The sequence below is a fragment of the Etheostoma spectabile genome, chromosome 10 (assembly GCF_008692095.1).
Source record: "Etheostoma spectabile isolate EspeVRDwgs_2016 chromosome 10, UIUC_Espe_1.0, whole genome shotgun sequence".
NCBI lineage: Eukaryota > Metazoa > Chordata > Actinopteri > Perciformes > Percidae > Etheostoma > Etheostoma spectabile.
Window position 1 is genome coordinate 15531067 of NC_045742.1, and position 22050 is coordinate 15553116.

The 22050-nt window shown below is 40.5% G+C and overlaps 1 protein-coding gene across 3 annotated transcripts in view; it reads left to right on the forward strand.

Moving 5' to 3' along the window:
* Nucleotides 1-22050, forward strand: part of pcdh11 (protocadherin 11) — a 126418-nt gene that overhangs the window by 10919 nt on the left and 93449 nt on the right. For 2 of the 3 annotated variants that reach the window (XM_032527931.1, XM_032527932.1), the window contains exon 3: nt 2851-5358. In XM_032527931.1, the coding sequence (XP_032383822.1) occupies nt 2851-5358 (2508 nt within the window). Of the gene's footprint in view, nt 1-2850; nt 5359-9900; nt 11966-22050 lie in introns of those variants that run through there. The other variant, XM_032527934.1, reaches the window with a different exon arrangement.

Consider the following 22050-nt stretch of genomic DNA (forward strand, 5'->3'; position numbering starts at 1 on the left):
AGGTCATCAACTTGACTGAAAGATGCATCCACTCATAATCTGAGGCGCTGTCTGCAAAAAGGGGTTCAGAGTCATTGTTCCCTCATCATCAGCAACCTCTGCTTCTGTCAGTATCCCTCAAGAATTTTCATTTGAATTAGCCAACTCTGATTAGATTGTTAACTGCACACATCCTACAAATACAGTGCGCTGATACTTCTCTGATCACTGCAGGGACCTTTAATGAGGAATGAATGGCAAGTCATCAAAGTTCAAGAAGACATGAACCTGTACATTATATGTGTGGCGGAAGTGTGAGGCACATAATAATGTTAATACCTAGTTTTTAAGAGAGTATTGTCCTTCTCGCTAAGCCTTATGGTTTCCACTGAGTGATTCATGCAAGTATTTGGACTTTTCTTAGCCTGCCCTAGATCTCATCACAATCCACCAGACTAATTCTGCATTCAGGAGGATGCACAGCCTGAGAGATAGCTCCCTTCAACTTATTGAAATGCGCTGAGTGCTGCCTTGTCAGTTGTAAAATTGTGTGAAACCAAGACAAAAGCAAAGAGGAAATGCTAGCTCATAAATCATTGTACAGCATTCCCTTTGACACATCCTAACTCAACATTCTACTATTAAATCAGTCTTTGCCAAATATCAGTGTGCAGATACTCAGCTACTGTGCCGAATCTGTGAACTATTCAAACAACTGGGGATTGAGGATCTCTGTGTGGATGGAGTAGTGCTTAGCAGTGGAGCCCACAGAATGTTGTCTTGGACCTTTCTGTTATGACAGAAATAGTTCCACAATGTGCACAAAGATTCAGGACAGTTCATCCATATGGCAGTTTCTCTACTGTACACTTTTTACACATATTTTAAAATACCATGTCTGTTTATCCTTATATGACTCTTGCTTGCCAGAAGGTTCACAAAATGAGGTCTGAAAGATCACTGCTGCAGCATTGGCTGGTTTAAGTAGTTCTGTCAATCACTGACATGTTGACAACATTCCCTCTGCAAGCAGTTTTTCAGAGTAGATAATAATTTACATGCTGCAGTTGCACGTTTCCTTGTGTCGGCTACAACACTATGCTGGCACGAGGATGGTTCTAGATTTTAAAACCTAGTGAGGATTCTTGTGCTCACAATTTGGTTTAAATGTTCTTTCCTTGAACGAGGAGAATGTATATATCTTAATCTCATTTGATAGCTGTGCCTAGACAGAGTAATCTCTTCCAACATTATGTGCAGCATGAAGCTTATCTCTTAAGAGAATGCTTTTTCTTGTTTTACCATGAAACTGCTTCTGACTGAAAGAGCTTCAAAGGGCTTCTTTGTTTCATAATGTGCATGCAGCTCATTCATGGGCTTGATCTTCTTTGTATTTCCTCCCCCTGCTCTCTCTTCCTTTCCTTTTCTGTCACTTGCTCTCTCTCTCTCCTCTCTCGTCGTTCCTTTCCTTCCTCTCTTGTCTAATTTGAAAACATTTATGGAACCATACCATACCCCATCTGAAATTGTAAATATTAGTGCAAGCTTTTTAAGTGGAAGGCAATTACTCTTAACAGCCAGTCCCAGTTTCTCCGGTTTCTCATGGGGATTACTTATGCATTTGTTTTCATTTTCCTCCGGCTTTACTTTTGCCTCGATTTAGCCCTCCTTGTGCAAAAAGCCTTTCTGATGTGCAGGGTTTTTCACTCCCTTATCTTAATCTGTGGTGATCTGGTCTTGCAGTGTATTTAAAATGGGAGCTCATTGTTGTGTCTCCATTTCCTGCTTTCTCTCTCCTATTATAAAGTTGAAATGTTCCAAGGCGTCTTGCTGTATTCTAACTTGACACAAGATAAAGTGAAATATCATTTTAGTGAAGGCAGAAAAAAACAGAATGAGGAGGCTAAAGAGGTAAATGAATCCCTTCTAGCAGTAGCTGCTTAGAGGGATGGAGGGATTGACTACGATAAATGGGCACATTTACAAAAGGACTAATAAAGTATTGTATAGTGTAACTAGGAAAGGTAAAGAAAAAGTAAAACAAGATGATGTTTAGCATGTTTGAAAACTCTTTTGATTAACGGGTGCCCAACTTAGAAGAGCAGAGCAGAGCCAAGAACCAGCTGCCTTGTTTAACCCTTGTGTTGTCCTCCTGCTACACAATGTTTGGTTTTTCTTTGTTCAAATTAAAAATACTTTATTTTTTTCCCCCCTTTTCCCAATGTTTTTGTCTCTTTTCTTCTGCGCTTTTTTGACGTTTCTCCCCCCCCCCGACGTTTTTAAGCTTTTTCTGTCATTTATGTCAATTTTTTTTTAATGTTTTTTTATCAGTTTCTTTTTTCAAATGCTATAAAATTTTATAAAACACCCGAATTCAAAGAAAATAGTAAACTGATTATTTATTTTATTTGTAAAGAGCATCGTATGGAAGCATCCACATTATTGTTTTGGACATTTTGGTTGATAAAAACCCAAATTTAAGATTTTGAAAAGGGGTCAAATTTGAACCGAGGACAACAGGAGGGTTAAAACATCTTGGGTCATTTAATTTGCTCTTGACATTCATCTCTGCATAAAAGCCTGATCCCAAGAAGGGTTACAAATGAACCTAAGTAACCTGAAGAAAAACCAGCTCTTTGGCTTTCTAAGATAATTGACAAACCTACAATACAAGAACAAAAATCGGAGGAAGAATGTTTCAGAATATATAATGCATCACTAAAGAGATCTGTACCTTTCTTTGTCATAAAAAAAATGTAAAACAACAATCAAAACTTTTGTTGGTAGAATGTTGCATGTGGTATTGGCATATGACTATTATGAGTACTAAACAGAATAAACGTAACTCAAAATGTTTTCTTTTCTTTGCAGAGTGTCAGCGAGTTTGGCTTAGACATCATAGAGACTCCTGAAGGTGACAAGTGGCCACAGCTTATTGTTCAGCAGAACCTGGATCGTGAGCAAAAGGACACATTTGTCATGAAGATAAAGGTAGAGGATGGTGGCAACCCTCCCAAGTCCAGTACTGCCATCCTCCAAGTCACCATCTCCGATGTCAACGACAATCGTCCCGTCTTCAAGGACAGTGAGCTGGAGGTCTCAGTGCCAGAGAATGCCCCCATGGGGACATCGGTTGCTCAGCTTCATGCCTCGGACGCAGACCTGGGTTCTAATGCTCAGATCCACTTCGCCTTCAGCAACCAGATCTCTGCCTCAACCAAACGTCACTTTTCCATCGACAGCTCTACGGGACTGATCACTGTGAAGCAGCCACTGGACAGGGAGGTAACTCCTGTTCACAAACTCATCGTCCTTGCCAGTGATGGCAGCTCCACCCCCTCCAGAGCCACAGTAATAGTTAATGTAACAGATGTAAATGACAATGTTCCCTCCATAGACACTCGCTACATTATCAACCTGGTTAATGGGACTGTTCTGCTGTCTGAGAATGCACCTCTCAACACCAAAATAGCCCTCATCACTGTTACTGACAAGGATGCAGATCTTTATGGCAAAGTAGCTTGCTACACTGACCATGATGTTCCTTTTCGGTTGAAGCCTGTCTTTAATGATCAATTCTTACTAGAGACGGCTGCCCCCCTAGATTATGAGACAACTCGAGAATATGCAATTAAGATAGTGGCCTCGGATAGGGGAACGCCTCCTTTGAACACTTCAGCTATGGTTTTAATTAAAATCAAGGATGAGAACGACAATGCACCCATCTTCCCCCAGCCGGAAATCCAACTTTCTATACCGGAGAACAATGACCCCTCTACACAGTTAATAAAAATCAGCGCCACTGACGGAGACAGCGGACATAATGCTGAGATTATTTATACTCTTGGCCCTGATGCACCTGACGGGTTTAACATAGACAGACGGTCAGGAATTCTCTCCGTTGGCAAGCGACTGGACAGAGAGAAGCAGGAGAGGTACTCATTCACTGTCATAGCGAGGGACAATGGCTCCACGTCCCTGCAGAGCAATGTCACTGTCAGGCTAATCGTCCAGGACCTTAATGACAACAGCCCAGCTTTCACACACCCTGAGTACAACTTCTATGTGCCTGAGAACCTGCCTCTCTATGGAACTGTGGGCTTAATCACAGTGACGGATGCAGATGCAGGAGATAATGCCATTATAACCCTGTCCGTTTTGAATGGGAAGGATAATTTCATCATTGACCCCCAAACCGGTGTGATCAAACCAAATATCACCTTTGATAGGGAGCAGCAAAGCTCCTACACATTTATGGTCAAGGCAGTTGATGGAGGGCAACCTCCAAGCTCCTCCTATGCCAAGGTCACTATCAATGTAGTCGATGTGAACGACAATCGCCCTGTGTTCGTCCTCCCATCCTCAAATTATTCATATGACCTAGTGCGAACCACCACCACACCTGGAGCTGTGGTCACCAGAGTGTTTGCCATTGACAATGACACAGGTATGAATGCTGAGCTGCAGTACAGCATTATCAGCAGCATCATCATCACATCTAGGGTCTCCCCTCGAGGTCTCTTCGCCATTGAAAAAACAACGGGTAACATAACACTCCAGGAGAAAATTGTGACAGCTGATCAGGGGCTGCATAGGCTGGTAGTCAAGGTTAAAGATTTAGGCCAGCCTGAGTCATTACATGCTATCGCACTTATTCACTTGTTTGTCAATGACACTGTGTCAAATGCTACCTTTATCCAAGAGCAGCTGCGAAAAAGTATGGAGACTCCCTTGGATCGTAACATAGGGGACAGTGAGGTAACACCTCAAGCCAACGGATATGTGATTGTTGTCATAGCAATCATAGCAGGGACCATGACTGTCATCTTGGTGATATTTGTGACAGCCTTGGTGCGCTGCCGACAGACACCCAGACATAAAGTGGTACAGAAGGGCAAGCAGAGTGGTGAGTGGGTGTCACCCAACCAAGACAACCGTCAGATCAAGAAGAAGAAGAAGAGAAAGAAGCGATCCCCCAAGAGCCTCCTCTTGAACTTTGTGACCATAGATGAATCCAAGCCTGACGACCCCACCCATGAGCATGTTAATGGTACACTGGATCTCCCTGTGGAGTTAGAGGAGCAAACCATGGGGAAGTACAACTGGGCCACCACGCCCACCACATTCAAACCCGACAGCCCAGATTTAGCCAAGCATTACAAGTCTGCGTCCCCTCAGCCTACATTTCAAATTAAACCGGAGACTCCAGTGGCCCCAAAGAAACACCATGTGATCCAGGAGCTCCCCTTGGACAACACGTTTGTGGTGGGCTGTGACTCACTCTCCAAGTGCTCATCGACTAGCTCCGACCCGTACAGTGTCTCAGAGTGCAGCTGTCAGGGGGGATTCAAGACTGCGGGGCAAATCACCACCCGACAGGTAATTCATGACTTCCTTTTTAAACCCACCCACACTAGTCCCCACTCCCACTCCCCTTGCTGTCCCATGGTAGGTGAGGTGAAAGGGGGAGGGTGGCAGCATGGATCCAGGGAGTTTTTCCACACAGACCATGACCATGTCTACATGAATGTAATTTGCACTTGAAAATCAGTGTGCAACAAAACAAAAAAAAGAAACAAATAATTTGTCGCAATTAACACAGCAAACCTTTCACCGTTTTGACTGTTATAAATTCATGTATTCACCCTCCTTCATGGACATCTGTAATTGCATAATCATTTACAAAAATACATGCAGGTTAATTTCATATTCAAAAGCTTGAGTAATGGCAGCAGTGCAATTATGATTGCTAGCTATTTTAAACTTCAGTGTGAGTGCTTGGTGGCAATGTAGCCAGATTTAGGAGAGCCTGGGTTAGGCGGCAATGATTGAACTCTCTACTGATGTATTTGAGGTCAAGGGCAAATGATGCTGTGTGCTAATATATTTGAATGATATGTTTAAACGAGGCAAAAAATAAATATGGCAGAAACACTGACAATTCATCAGGTATTCATCTGGGCAAAAAGTGTGAAGGTAAATGCACATAACAAAAAAATGTGCTCTTGATGCGCTACGCAACGCAACTTGATAAATAGTCCCAATTTTGTGGATTCCGTCTTCAAAAAATTAAGTGCTGTCTTAGCTTTGCCAGTGTGGCTTTGTGGGAGAGAACTCATTTGAATGCCAAGGTACAGCAAAGGGCTTATGATTCCATAAGAGATATGTGCCAAATGCGAAGTGCCCCAATAAATAAAAGCTGGCGAGGGAAATAAATGTAAATCAGAGGTAAAGAGAGGTGGCCGTCCTCAGTGCTGACAGCCAGAGCAGAGCGCTGTGGGGAAGACTGAGTACTTCTTGGGGCAGGGGGAGGGGGTCACAGGGATCAAGGTGACGCAGAGCCTTGAGACCAATATACTTAAACACCAAGGGAGCAGTAGTCCATAAAAAGCCTGCCAGGCCGACGTTGCATTTAGGCCATAAATGTTCTACTTTAATGGCCGCAATTATTGTTATAAACGGCATGTATGCAGATACAAATTCTTTACATTCTCTAAATTACCTCACATGGGAGAGACTGTAATGGCATCACAACAAAGGTATGCCGTTGTGATGTGAAAGTTTGGGTTAGAAAAGACACTGAAGAAATACATGGCAGAGAATATTTGTGTTGATGTTTTACCTGCTATCATAAGCACAATGGAACTAATCAAGGTGGACGAGTCTGTTCACGGGGTAGCAATTTATTTATACTGATAAGTGTGTTTCCACATTTCCCCTCATCGTCAAACATCCAGTTGAATTTCTTGGCATATTCAACACTTTTAAGTTTTTGTTTTTTGTTTTGTTCCTTTTTGTTATTTTTTTTTTAGGGTTTGGTTGTTGCTTGGTTGCATTGGCTTTCGTTTTGTGTTACTGTTTTGATCATAATTATTACAACTGCCATTCATCCAATTCTGGGTCAATTTCATGATATTGCATCAATAATTGATTTTGTTTGATGAGGTGCTTGCTTTTGTTTTTGTCTAACCTCATATTGCACACATTTTTCAGATTGTTGGTTCATTTTTTTTTTCTTTTTGCTCCCAGTACACTTCTGTGTGACATCTAGCAAGCATTAAATTCCTCATGGCGTAGTTTTGATAAATGACTGTTGATCCCGTGAAGTATTGTGCTTAGGATAATTTATGAAGACACCCACACAGAGTTGATAGTCATTCCTTTCATATACCTTTTATTTGAAATCCTGGTTAAAAGCTAGGCTCTGCCATGGTACATTATATATAAGCCAAGTACATGCCCTTGGTACCAAAGATTTAATTCATAATGTGTTAACACGACACACAGACAAGTTGTCAGGATGATTTTCCTTTCTTACTGGTATTGACTGCCCTGAAATATGCAGAAATATTCAGTCTGTGTTCTACAATTCTAAATTATTTTCTTCATGATTTTTATGCATCTAGGATTTAAATTGATTTTCACTTATGTTGCTGATCAAAGTGGAGTATTCTTGTCGGAATTATTTAAAACCAATGAATATATGATTAGTAAACATCAAATCTTTAGGCTCTGTTTGAATCAGTTTATTTCTACTAGGTAATGTATATTTATTCATTTCTCTACAAGAGAGGTCAGGTTTAATCGGAATAATCTCATATTCTGTTGTCACATGCTCCTAGAATTTGAATATACTATGAAAAGAAATGTGTCTTCATTGGTTCTACTTAACAACCATATCTTCAGTGATGTTAAGCTGATAATACATCAATTTTTTTTCCATCCCCTTGAGCAATTGACAAGTGATGCCTCCCACTTTAGACATTCGATTTCCCACCAGTTTTAAGTGTGCTTATTTAAAGCCTGTCATGGAAAAAAATAGCATGAAGCTTTGCCCGATGAGAATCGGTGACTGCAAAGGTTAATTAAATGCACTAAAGGGTTAATCACTCGTAATACAGTATGATTAAAATCACCGTAATTAGGTTTCGAATGAGGCTGATAAAAAAGAAGAAAAAAAGGCAGCCGTCCTTTAAGATTATAAGTGATGCCACATACTATCCTTGGGTGAGTCATGTTCTCAGGATCCAAAGTGATATGACAATAGATGACCAGCTTTCCTGTTTGTTGAATCTATTATAATTTCATCTCTGCTTGATTTTCATCTTTGTGCTCTATATCTATTTTCAAAGTCTAAAGCAGAACACTTAAAAACAGCGTGTCTTCTACAAAGCATGGTTATTGCTGTAATCTTTGGAGGTAAAAAAAGAATATTTGAGCACTAGAATTTCAAGAGATTATTTTAAGTGTGCTTCATTTGGTCTGTCAACGCCAGCAATGCAGTCTCTCTTGAGCCTAAACCTAATACCGTAAGTCCAAAAGTAAAGAACACATGAAGGTTTTTCTTTTTTTTTTCTTTTTGTTCATCAGACTGACAGATCGTCCTTTAGTGTCTTTACAGTGATCCCTCATTGGCCCACACCCTCCCACACACCTAATGCATCTGAAAATAAAGCAAAGACAAAAAGCCCACCCATGGAATAACGATGTGGAGGGCAAGCAGAAGGAGATAATTATGGTTGAAGGTCACCAAAATGTTTTCAGGGACTTTACAGATGTAGCTGATAAAAATACTTCAGAGACCACAGAATTGTGTCGCCATATGGCTTCATTATAAAGCCAGTTGTATTTGCAAATGTAACCCTCCTCCCGCCCCTCCTCTCTCTTCTCAGTTTTTACGCATGTCATCATTTTCTTTTGACCTCTACCCCATGATATTCGAGGTCAATATGCCTCCAGGGATGAGGAGGTCTTGTGAGACTATGTGCTTTAGCGAAGGCCGATCAAATGAGTATCACCCTATTGAGTGATCTCAGACATCATCATTAGTATGCAGGGGAATAAAAAGGCTAATACATTCTTTTGTTTGGCATGTGTTTCTGGGCCCACGGAGCACCTTGGGTCAGTGCTTAACCAAACTAACCTGCTATGCATATCACGACATAAGAGAACCTACTGTTAGTGGTTTTGTAGTATAACATACTCATACATTACAGTTTGATTAAATACACACTAGAATATTGTAAGTGTTGCAGTTATGCCTCTTTTATAATACAATTTATCATATTATCTTTACTAAAAAAAACAATATCTATGAGAAGCATGGATAATGAGGGCAGCAGTGAACAAAATCTTTGCATTTCGTCATTTATTTGCGTGGGTGCAGGTATGGGTTTTTCACACCAGCCACCCGTGGTCTGATGACAAAGGGCTTGTGCTGACTCATAGTGGGTGCATAGCCAAGGCTAGAAGCCATGATTTTAAAAGGCTAACTTGATTTTTTAATCTAATCTGATGCAAAACTTTGCAACTGACTGTGGCTTTATTTTATTTTATTATCATTGTTTTTTTGTTTTTTGTTTTTTCTCATTTCTGTTGAGTCATTGCATCTATGCATTTCTGGGCCTGGCTAATGTAAGCAGTATCCAATCAGATTCTTCCTGATTCAGATATTGGCAGATGTGTTGACACCTTCTTGGGAACAGCAAAATGTCATATTCTGTACATATCAGAGGACCCACTGGCAAGGGTTCCAAAGAAAGAGTTGGCCTAAATTGATCCAAATGACTTTTTGAGGGGAAATGAAGAGTGCTGCACTAGTGTGGTGGGAGACAAAAAAGACAAATTGGGAGTGATAATTGGATAAGATTGCATGCTCTGATAAGTACAGGAAAAATGCACAAGCTTGTGACACTTGTAGCATTCTTCAAGGAAACCTGACAAGATAATGACTTGATTGCCAGCCGTGCCTTGAAGAATGCGTTTAAAAAAAAAAAAAAAAACGTATACACTCTCTTTGGAGATTTTTTATTCAGTGTTCAGCGTAGCCTCATACTGATAAGGGTACAGCTTAGGCTGCTCAGAGCTCGATGACATTGTAACTACAATCTCCCTATATCTGTCTGTCTCTCTATATTTCAGGAGACGGCACTGAAACCACCACACTATGGCACACTCTGTGGCACAGGTACAACTCGCTCCCACAGGATTAAAATCAATCTCTAGCTCCCACTACCTAAAGCGAGAAAAAGAAAGAAAAGAGAGAGAGAGAGGGCAAAGGGAGGAAAGAAGGAAGGCGAGAGCTGAAGAGGTGAAACAAGTACTTTACTGTCTTGAAAGCCTCAAACCCCACCTCTTCATACAATCGAGAGAAAAGATGAACTTGGAGAGGGGAGGGGGGAGGGGATTTTAGAAAAAGAGACGCTTCATGATGCCTTCCTAAAACTTGACAAAGGTCCTCCTGTGAATCTGTTGGAAGATAGAAATGCTTGTTGAGTCCTATGCTATTACTTACCTATGTCATTGAGGACCATACTGTATGCCCTGAACCCTCCTCAAAAAATGTCCCTCTCTAGCACCCACTCTGTAAAATAGGTGTCAATACAGTCAGTAGATCTGTAAAGTATGTTTATATGTATGTATGTATATCTATCACAGTTGATGGTGTTTATATTTATTGATTCCAATTCTTTGCCTTGTTTTCAAAACAGCCTGGTGGCCATTTTATTTTCTTACTTTCAGATTTTTGTATCATTTGACATTACTCTATTTGGTTTTGCTCATGGAGCTTAAGACTTATAGTGTATTCATGCTGCAAGGTCAAAAACCTGTAGGCTTACCTTAGTTTTGGGCCCACATTAGAGTGTACCTTTTCTGTCAACTTTCGCCTCTTTCTGTCCCACTTTTGATGCCACTGATAGCATTGTTAGTGACAACTGTGGCGAGTTTACAGATATGCACATGGCCCCACAATACTACTACCAAATCTGTAGTGCTTACAACTGTGCTACCAAGTGCCATGCTGTTATTACAGTAGGGAGGAATAGTAGTACAAGTTTAATACTTTACGCTAAGCCACAATCACAAGGGACTAACTACTGAGGGTTAAAATCAAAAGCTGTGTATGTAGGGCAGATTTGAAGAGCATTTAGCTTAACCTTTTGTCTGTCGCTTTCAATTCGGTTGTGTGATTTAACCTGTGAGGTCCATGTTAAAATTACTCCAGATGGCAAACAAAAGAATGATAATAATCCTCAGGCAGTCGTTAAAATAAGTTGTGGCTTAAGCAAAATGACTTGACTTTGTGCACCTATTTACACTGACAAAATATATTTTCTGATGAGAAGAACATTGAACACTAAAATGAAAAGGTAATCCAGGCCTCAGTTTAAAAACTACACTTACTGCTTCTTGAGCATTTGGTACAGAGCATCATTTTGCTTCTACTGTTTCTACACCTATAGAATCATTATGGTAGACTATGTCCTGAATAGAATAATTTCTACAGTATACACCAGTAAATGGCTTGATGCGTTAGCAGCATTGTTGTCTAATAGTCCTGTTTATTGGTAAGCTAAAGACTGCTTTGATAGGTAAGGCATAAAAGACACCTACAGTACATACATTTAACCATAGAATTAGAGTCATTAAAATGGACATAGTCTGTGTATTCAATTTAAAATGTACAGATGGACTTGGCCAGACACTTTTTCCCCTCTTGTGAGGGACTATATAGTTAAATGAAATTACTGCACGGTCCAGAAGCCTTTTAATTGTGTTCCAGTCTTAATATGTCATGGTTCTACAGACTATGTCTATTTTAAAGCTTTTAATTGTATGTGTGTTGCCACTTTGTGAGGCAGGTTGTTATTATTGAAGGAGGTATATACATGTTATTATGGTATCAAATGTATTCACTACTGCGTAAGAGCCACAGTATGAAATATACATAGCATCCTAGCACTGTGTAATGATTAGATTTGCCTGATTTTTGGAGAAAAGAAAAAAAATACTCATACATGGGGAGAGCTTTTGTCCTTGTAAGGGAGACAGACAACCTCACTTTTATTCAATGTGAAGTACAATATGCACCTTACATGATCTTTGTAATTGACTTTGATTTGCCAGTGTGGAGAAAACTGTAAATGTTTTGTTTATGTATGTGTACGCTTCTGAAATTTATTAAAGTCTTTTGCATTGTATTGCACATGTTGACGACTCTTCTTATTCATTGCTGTGAGCATTCAATATTAGTCTGCATCCCACAGTCAGTTCGGTTTTCTGCACACTATACGGCATCTGCTTAAAAAGAACGGTAGTTACGTACTGTAACTCCAGATTCTATGAGTATATGCAGCTCTTTGAGTGCAAAGCCTATACAAAATAGAACAGTAAGACTGAAGTGAGGCAAAACACGTTGTAGAATAATCATTTGTTTTCCTCACATACAGTTAGTCAGTAGCATATAGTATATATCAAACAGGCTGTGGCCTGTCGAAGTATGTGTGGCTGTGTTGGTTTGGACATCGTAAAATGGCTCATAATGGCAGCATTAGAAAAACTGCCCATACTTTCCTTTCTTCTACATTTTGCAACAATATAGCACTTAACTAGGAGAATGAGATGAAGAAATGGTTTAGATATACATCGCTCATTAGGAACAGATTACAGATAAAAAGTTATGGAAATTTGGTGGGAGCACATCCTTTGAAGTGCACAGACAATACAGCAGAAGAAAAGCTTTTTTTGGAACATTTTTTTCTCCTTCATGAGAGCTGATGATGATCATTTGATAATGATAACCCTGCTTGTGATGTACAGTAGTACACAAACACAGGGTTTTACACATCTTAGAGGAAGATTGATGCTAGAGGGTTCAATAACCGCCACTCTAACATTGTGTTATTCAGTATTTATGTGGATTTGATCCAAAAATACAGACTTGAAAGGCATAAAACAAAGCCAGAGTAGAGACAACAGAACATGTTTAATTGCTTATCAAAGTTACTTCACATTTTAAGAATGAGAAAGAGCTAATCAGTTCCCTCGGGGAGAGTGTCCTTGGTGATTTGAGAAAATGGTACACACTCAAGTAGAGCATTCTCATATAGTGAGTGCATAAATGTCAGCCTTCTATTAATAGATAAATGTAAACCTGCTAAATGCCTCATTCTTACTTAAAAAAAAACAGATCTTGGGTAGATCATAAGGTAGTTGTATCTCTTTGAGTTAGATCAATTATAATTTGATTTTTTGTGTTATGCATAATTAGGTAATATAATGTTTTCAAATGAGCCATAAATAAATTAATTTAAAAAAAACTCCAACAAAGCCACAGCATTAATGAGTCTTAACGTTTGTGCATGCAGATAGAGTAGGCAATGAATGGATTTCTTTTTCTTCTGCTTTACAGTGCAAAGTCAAAGGTGAGAAAGAAGGGATGGCAAGAAAGGATTTAGGGAAAGTTGCCGGTCTGGTTTGTAACAGAAAATGTTGTTGTTGCTCCTTTATTCTCACAGATATATGCAGTTGTTAACGGGTCCCCACATACGCTTGGGATTTTGGTCAGCTCACATTAAGTGCATTCCCGGCGATTTTTACCATCTATAAAGTGACTTTTAAAAGGTTGTCCGGTGGTTGTATTACAGTACGTCACTGACAAAAGTGATTCCAGAGTTTCTTTGCTGACATATTGATTAATCATTTTTTAGGACACAGTATTCAGTTTCATGTAACAGACCAGGAAGCTAGTTATATGTAGTATGTTTGATTACATTTAATGATATGTCTGCAGATGGAGAAACATAAACAGACCCGCACAGAGGAGCTTACACAGATACGCAGCAATTCATTTCACTGTGGTGGTGAGGCTATCCATATGGTCTTCATTAATTGTATTCTTTCCTTTTTTATTTCTTTTTTTTACCATTCAAAGTATGGCTATCAGGCTTTTTCAGTAAAGCTTGTTATACACAGTAGTTTCCTGTAAAATGAACCTTTTGATGTACTGCAGTTATCGGGCATACATGTCTATCAGTTATGAATAATACGTTGATGAATCAAAGAACACATTTAGAGTTTTTCATTGTTAAAAAAGTGCAATGGTAAAAGCCCAGTAACTTTCCGCAACCTTGAAAATACAATCATTGCAATCAGTACCTCTGTTATCAATTCTTCCCCTCTGATAAATGTTACATAAAACCAGAACCTATTCATTATTTGTGTGGATACCATTGCAAAGAAGCTATTGAAATGGCGAAACCCGTTTTTTTCTTCACATTACATTGATTTTTCAAGTCACTCACATTCTCCGCTGAGATAACAGTCATCCGCTGCGACGGTGTAGAATGACAATTCAAGATTTCAGATTGTTTAAAATAAAAGATCCCTGCAGTCGCTGTCTCAGCTAACTTTTTAAAAAACAATGTGCAGGGAGTAATCTGAGCACCACTAAGAGTATTTTATGTCCTTTCTCTAAACTTGTAGGAAATCAGTGATTAAAAGTCTGCATGCATAGTTTCTTCCTCTTTACATGTTATGAATTTAATAATTTTGTCCCTCCACCCACTTGTCCCTCCATGAAATCCTAACACATCAGTGTGTTTTTAAATGGTGACATCTGATACATAAAGGTGCCTTAAAGCAACACTGTGGAACTTTTGATATTATTGCAATTTAGCACCCTTACAGATTCAGAGTGTAATTCATTTATACACTGCTGTTGTAATTATGCATTTGTTATGATTACATTACTTGTAATCAAAAACCAGAAAGTAAACAACTTTTCTAACACAGCCAAATATCCAGCAAGTGCAACAAAACAACACATAGCCAGACAGCTAATATTGCAATACCAATCACAAACTGGCTTATCAACCTGGCGTGCTATTGGTGGGTTTAACACAATGACGATAGAGAAGCGACCAAGCAGCTTCTTATTTACATTCAACACAGCAGCCACCGAATGCCACCAAAGCCCAGCAACGCGTTGATGCCATTATGGCTTCTACGTCACTCGGATCATTGGTCTGATTGGTTGAAGGACTATCCAATTGCATACAGAGTCATTTGAACTATGCCCGTTGGTCACGCCTCTTGTGCAGAGAAAATACAGAGCACACTCCCCAGACCAGTGCTCAATCTCAAATCTATTGAGCTTGGCTTGGTGTTGTGATAGCCAGACTAACATATTGTTGCTTTAAACATGAAACTTGTACTGTAGCTTGGCGTTTTGTACTTAACCATGGCTCTTGTTTAAATGTTCAAATAAACTGTATATACGATGAATGATTTTAAATCGGTCATTTCATTTCAAAACTTAAAGGGTGTCTATGGAGAGGTGTGGGTCAATTAGCAGAGCGGCTGGCATGTTTATGGTATTATGTGAAGTTGTCCTGGAGCGATACTGACTGTCTAAGCAGAGGCTATTTATGCATGTGCTGTGCAGTGGTGCAGGAAACAAGAAGATGCTGTCTTTATGTTGCACTCCACTCAAGGCAACACTCCTCACAATTGCTGCCAAATCTCTGCCAAACTGAATAATTCAATCATCCCCCATAGCTGCGGTGATCTAGCTACCTTTGTGTGTGCAACAATCAAATCAGTGTGGAAGCCCGCTGAGTGGTTCTTTCTGAGACACTGAGTAGCTCCACAGCCCGGAGATTGTTTTCATTGAAAACAATTCTGTTGATTAAACGAGGTGTGACTGTGGAGCGGGGATCAGAGGAACATCGATTGCTTGTACAATTGTTTGTTCCTTGTTAAAAGTGTGATCTAAAACAGTAGTTGCTGATAGTGTGCAAGGAGCATATGGTTGGCTGGTGTGCCTGCAAGACAGCTAGTGTGCCTCTGTCTTCCCTAAAATATCCCAGGTAGAGAAATCCACCCTAATCGTTCGTGTGGGATTAATAATGCCCTTGCATGCTTAATGTTTGGAGATGTAGTTGCTTTGGCACGGATTTGTCGGTGCTTGATTATTTTGTTGAATATATGTTCCAGTCGGTACAGTAGGGATAAGTGAGCTTTACAAGCATTTTTTGGAGACACCCGCTCCCCCTGTTTCCCTCACTCCACCCCTCTTTGAAGTAATCATGAGGTTTTAACCTTAGTTTTGCCTAGGCAGATTTAACACTAATCCCCTATGTACACAAAGCCAAATACAGTAAAGAGAATGCAAAATGTACCATTTTAGCAACCAGGTGCGTCGGCATTCTGTGGACATCTGCAACTGAGCTACAGCCACAGAAGTCATTTGCATTGAAATCTGGCCCTCATTTTATCCTCTTTGAAGCATACAGTTGAAAACCTGTCCAGCAATCTATCATGCTGTTGGGGCTAATAAATGCAGTTTTCAAACCTAGCAACGTCCCACTGTGGGGCATTGTTCAACGCTATGTGATGCTGCCAATATTGTGTAAAGCAGAGGCTCTTTTCTGAAGTGTAACTGAGCTTAACAACTAATTGAGTTCCAACAGTCATAAATGAATACAATTGAACACTGTGGTGCTATTCTTGATGTGTTGTGTCGCAAACCGTTAACCATAAATCAAAAAAATAAAAACCTTCCTGAAAGCTTGAGCTCTACAAACTACAAACAGACAGTGCATGTTTGGTTGTAGTTTGTAGAAGGTAGCCAGACTGAAAGCCAACAATTTAAGACATTGTCCAAGTAGGGCCATGTCTTTGTCCTCCTTAATCCTGGTAATCCTCGTACAGAATTCTGCTTTTGTAGAGATTGGGAGATGATAAGATGCTCGTCCGCCTCCTTAGAATAGCTGATAATCTGTTTTAAACAGAGGATTCAGGGGGTATTTGGCCTGTCTTAACATGTGCCAAAGCAGATGGCGCTGACGGGGGATGGCGCAACCTTAGCCTTCAACCCTCTCCCTATCTGCATGGTCCACCTCGAGAAAAAAAAATCAAAAAAAAGAACAGTGGGATGATAATCAATGTTGTTTATTTTGCTGCTTGACTCTTTAAGTACTTTCAGCCAGATTATAGGCTTTTGGAGGGGATAATCAGGAGACCGCAGACAATTGCCTTTTTCTATCCTGACAGTATCCCCCCACGAATGCGTAAAGAAGGCGATTTAAAGTCAATGCCGGCTCTTAATTCCTGATTAGTCCCATTGCGAACCCTGTTAAAATTAACTGGACACTGCACTAATCACTGCATTTCAAACACCCCCTGTTTTGGTGCAGTGGACATGCCATATCCAGCCGTGAGAAGACATCCCATGAGTGATATCTCCATAAGTACTCACGTTTGAAGCTGCCTGTTCCTCAATGTGATGACATTCACACTATGAACCCTGAAATCTACTCCAGGGTAACTGTAACACTTCAGGAATAAACAGTGAGTGTGCTGACCTCTTCTGACTACAGACAGAGGCAAGCCCCTTCTCTTCTATGTTGTACAGTAAAATAGAAAGACAGAATAAAAGAACAGTTGCTCTTATTTCGGTTGGACATAGTAGAATTGGCCACATTGTAAATCACAACAGATGTCAAGACAACTCTGATTTAAGTTCAATGTGCATATGATTTTACTGTAACAACTATAAAATGCAGTATCATGTCTTTCTAGTAACTGTGGCAATGCAATACCTCTGATCACATGCCGTGTGTAAACATGACTGCATATACTGTAAGCTATTAAGTCCTTTACATTGGTTTTCTAAGCCCACATCTCTAACCTTATGCCTCTGACAATCTTCTCAGCTTGGACTGGACACCTGCAACAAAAGCATGTGTCTAATGAGATCAGCCCATTAACTAATTGGAGCTTCCCATGACATAGGTAGGATGACTGTGGAAAGATTTGCACGTACGGAAGGACTGTTTAACCAAAGCATTTGATTATTTTTCTTCGCCCTTTGTCTGTGCAGTTGTGTTTTATAACAGGATATTGTACATGGCTGTCAGGCTCAATCTGGGGCAGAAACACAAAAGACAAGCAGAGGCCCCTAATGCATCTCACTCAAACATGTACACAGTGCAAGTTAATCCACACATGCAAAAAAGCACGTCGATTTTTCTTTCTGTTCTTTTGCTTACTCCAGTGACAAGCTAAAGGGTTCAAAGGGAATGCTTGAGAAACAGTCAAATGTGAATATCTGATTACATTGAAAGCCGTTTGTATGAGACCCACGAACGTTACACGGTATAATTGGAACTACATCCACAGCTTGATATCTTTGTGTCATAGTTGCTGTGATTAATGCAGTAATTACATTTTACATCAGTGCTGTGCTATGTAAGTGCTTCCTCATAATATAAATCCACTGAATGTCATGCACTTGAAATTTGTGTGAAAACTGGTTGCATATCAGCATGGAGGTAGCCATTAGCAGGGAATACAGTAATAGATGGTGGACCACAAAAAGCTAATACCCATTGTGCAGCTCATTCTAATGGCTTGGATCTCTACCGTACCAATGTTAGGACACCGTTGGCTGTTTGAGTTGAACCCACAGCATTAACTTGTACAGCAAACAAAAACAAACATCTCTAAGCCTTTAACAAAGTTTTGGCCTAATCGCCTTCCTCCATCAGAATCAGCTCTGCTTTATTTAATACCTTTAAGTGAATAGCATGTTGCTTTTAATATACAGTAGGTAGTAATGTAGAATATGGTTATAGTGCCTGGGATCATATTCCACAATGAAGTGGAAAGCTAGAGTGTTAAACATGAAAGCATCAGAATCAGGGAAAGCAGCTCCAGCAGGGGACCCCAACTTTCCTTTCCAAAGCCACATTACCCAGCTCCGACTGGAGCATCCTGAGGCGTTCCCAGGCCAGGTTGGAGATATAATCCCTCCACCTAGTCCTGGATCTTCCCCGAGGCCTCCTCCCAGCTGGATGTGCCTGGATGTACCTGAAGAAGGCACTCCCTCGTTTTCCATCTGAGCACCATGGCTTCAGATTTAGAGGTGCGGATCCTCATCCCAACCGCTTCACACTTGGCTGCAAACCGATCCAGTGAGTGCTGAAGGTCTCAGGCCAGTGATGCCATCAGGACCACATCATCCGAAATCCCCTGCCCACCGAACTGCAACCCCTACCCACCCAAACTACGCCTTGATATCCTGTCCATAAATACTACAAACAGGATTGGAGACAAAGTGCGGCCCTGGCGGAGGCCAACCCTCACCTGAAACGAGTCCGACTTACTGCCGAGAACCCTGCAAAGAACCATCATACAGAAATTGGATGGCCCTTAGAAGGGACCCCCTCACCCCATACTCCCGCAACACCTCCCACAGTATCTCCAGGGGGACCCGGTCATACGCCTTCTCCAGATCCACAAAACACATGAGTTCCGGTTGGAAATACTCCCAGGCTCCCTCCAAGATCCTTGCGAGAGTAAAGATCTGATCCGTTGTTCCACGACCAGGACGGAATCCGCATTGTTCCTCTTCAACCCGAGGTTCGACTATCGGCCGAACCCCACAAGCGCCGCTGCGGTGCTGAGCCGCAGCGGCGCTCTTAAATAATGGCTATTACATAATGTGTGTGATATTCACTGATGATCATAAAGAATTTATGTGCATGCAGTCTTCAAAAAGAGCAGAAACCCATTCCCAAGATCAGTGAGACAGATTATTACATGTCATTTTGACAGTTTTGTTTTGTTGCAGAAGTCTTTGTTGCTTGACTGGTCTGACAGTCATTATGAAGTAAAATGGCTTCACGTCATGCTCACCATGAATTTTGAGGGACATTGGTGCTTCTCACAAACACAACACAACTTTTTTCACACTCCTTTGCAGTTTTGTCTTGGTTATTGTTTGTTTAAATAACTGACTTAGTTTACAGTTTATCCTTTTGCAGGTGCTCTATCTTTAACAAGTGAAAACAATGAAACAAGAATCTGACCACTTTCACGATCCTTTTGGTTTAAGGTCTTCCTCTCCAATAAATTTGCAGCCAATCTAATGTGATTGTAATAGTTAAATAGTTGGATTAGAACACCTCGATCCAATTTACCTGCAATCCCCTTGTTTTCTATTTTAAGAGCCCATGTACACAGACCATACTCTGGAATTTCGACTATGTTCTCTCCAAATCAATGTTTCTCAGCCTGTTTTGCTTTGATTAAGGTTACATTCTCTCTTTCCAGCAAAAGAGGGAGAACCCAGACATCCAGGAAAAGTGCACATGTATTACAGACAAATTTACTATATTACCAATTTTCCACGCATATGGTCAAGCGCTGCTTGCGATGGAGCACACGTGTTCAAGCCGAGAGGTAATGGACAACACTTCAGTGAATTGTGCCGACCTTATTGTATTGTGTGGATGATTGTGTTATGCTCCCTCAGATAATGACTGTGCCCTACTTTGACTTTGAGGCAGTGACCTGAAATAAGGCACACAAGTGAAATCCGAGCCTGGATGAACCTGGAAGTGATTAAGGTCACCCAGGCACACCACATTGGTTTGACCCCCCCGGTGACTCACAACAACCTACGTCTGCAAATCTTTTGGTAGTCTTTTGTGAGATTCCTCCTCCATGCAAACATTATTAATTGATAACTTGTTTGGAAGGAGTTTCAGGATGATTAAATACACCTACAAGAACAAACCCTGATTTTTTAGTACCCTATTGTCCTGTGAGGTGTAAGAAAACATGTTGTTCCTTCCTTACATGACATAAGGTCTTTAGATTTCTAGTAACAAACAAAGTTGAACTCTACAAGTAACCAACTGTATATCATCCTACACATAATTTTCTGGATGCAACCAGCTTGCAGATATGTACCACAAGACATATATGTTTACGCTTCAGTGGGCCTCGTTTGTTTTCAACTGGACAACTATATGATATACAGCGTAATCGATGAATGCTGCACAGCACGCTGCTACTGATGTGTCCAATATTGCTATATACTTACAGTGGGTGCTGACTGCACAGAGGAAGAGTCACTGAGATCACAAATAGTTCAATGGCAACTATCACTGGAAGTGCCCAGTAATGCAGTGCAATGTAAGTCAATGTAATAAGATGAATTAAAAATTATTCATAGTTTCTTAGGGAATATGCAAATACATCTAAGTACTTAAGTATGCATCACATACAGGCAAATGGCAAAAGAAAACATAAAGTGAATGAAGCTGAGTGCATTAGAAAAGATGATGCAACACTGTATCCTGGATTTGCCTCAAATTAAACTCCATTCTGCTACTTGATGCATTATTTAACATGGTGACTGAAAAGGCTGAGTTTCCTACTCCAGGTCTCATTGACATGATGCATATAGACCTTAATGCTTTTGGGGAAACATGGATAACATGAGATCATGTCTGCCTCTTGAGGGTGGGATGCACTGAGTGGATCTCTGGCTTGTTTTTGTGTCTTGCTATTCTGCTGGGGATCAGTACACAGCGCCTTTCCACTGCCATGACGCTCAGATAAAAATGACTCTTCCTCTGCTGTGAATGTAAATTAGAATAGGGGGATTTAATGAAATAATGAAGTGTGCCTTCTTTTTCCAAGAGAGACCGTTGGGATCCACTATTTTTAGACACAACAAAGAGATTGCCGGGGGTGTCCAGTCCCTCTGGTTAAGTTATGGAGTTTTATCCTCTTCTCAATGTTCAACCGCTTGTCTCAGGGCTTAGACACATGCTGGGAAGAAATGGAGGCCAGCGTCTCCTCCCCAGACAATGTCAATTAAGCCTCTGTGGGATTCACTGTATGGATGTGACCATGGATTCTTTCCATCCTAAGACATGACAGGCATTGTAAATGAGATCAAGAGAGTTGATTTTGACTTGTGTACAGAATGTAACCATTGGCCAGAGGCATGGTAACCCTGTAGATTGACCCTCACTGCCACCAGGAAATGCTTTGTCACTCACAAATGTGACAGATGTATACTCAGCATAATCCTGGGGTATTTGTCATCTGGTGTTCTCTTTCTAATGGGTTTACTGCTGATGATCCAGGTTGAAAAAAGGACAAAGGATGCCACACCAGGAAGTTAAGAACAGATTCTTAAGAGGGATCACAAGACAGACCCTAACCTCTCAACCTTCTAGTTTTCATAATCTAACCGTTAATCCTTTTCTCACTCTACCTTTAACCCTAACTCCCACCAAATCTTATCGCTTTTGTTCGTGATGCTCTTTCTAAGTCTTGCAGAGGTTGCTGCTGTCCGTATCACAGGACATGCTAGGTTGTCCCTCCTTTTAACACTGAGGACTGTTCAACCATTGATTTATTCATCCGTAACTGTGTAAGAGATGCATTCCCATAATTTATTGTAACACCATTATCTCCCATATTCTC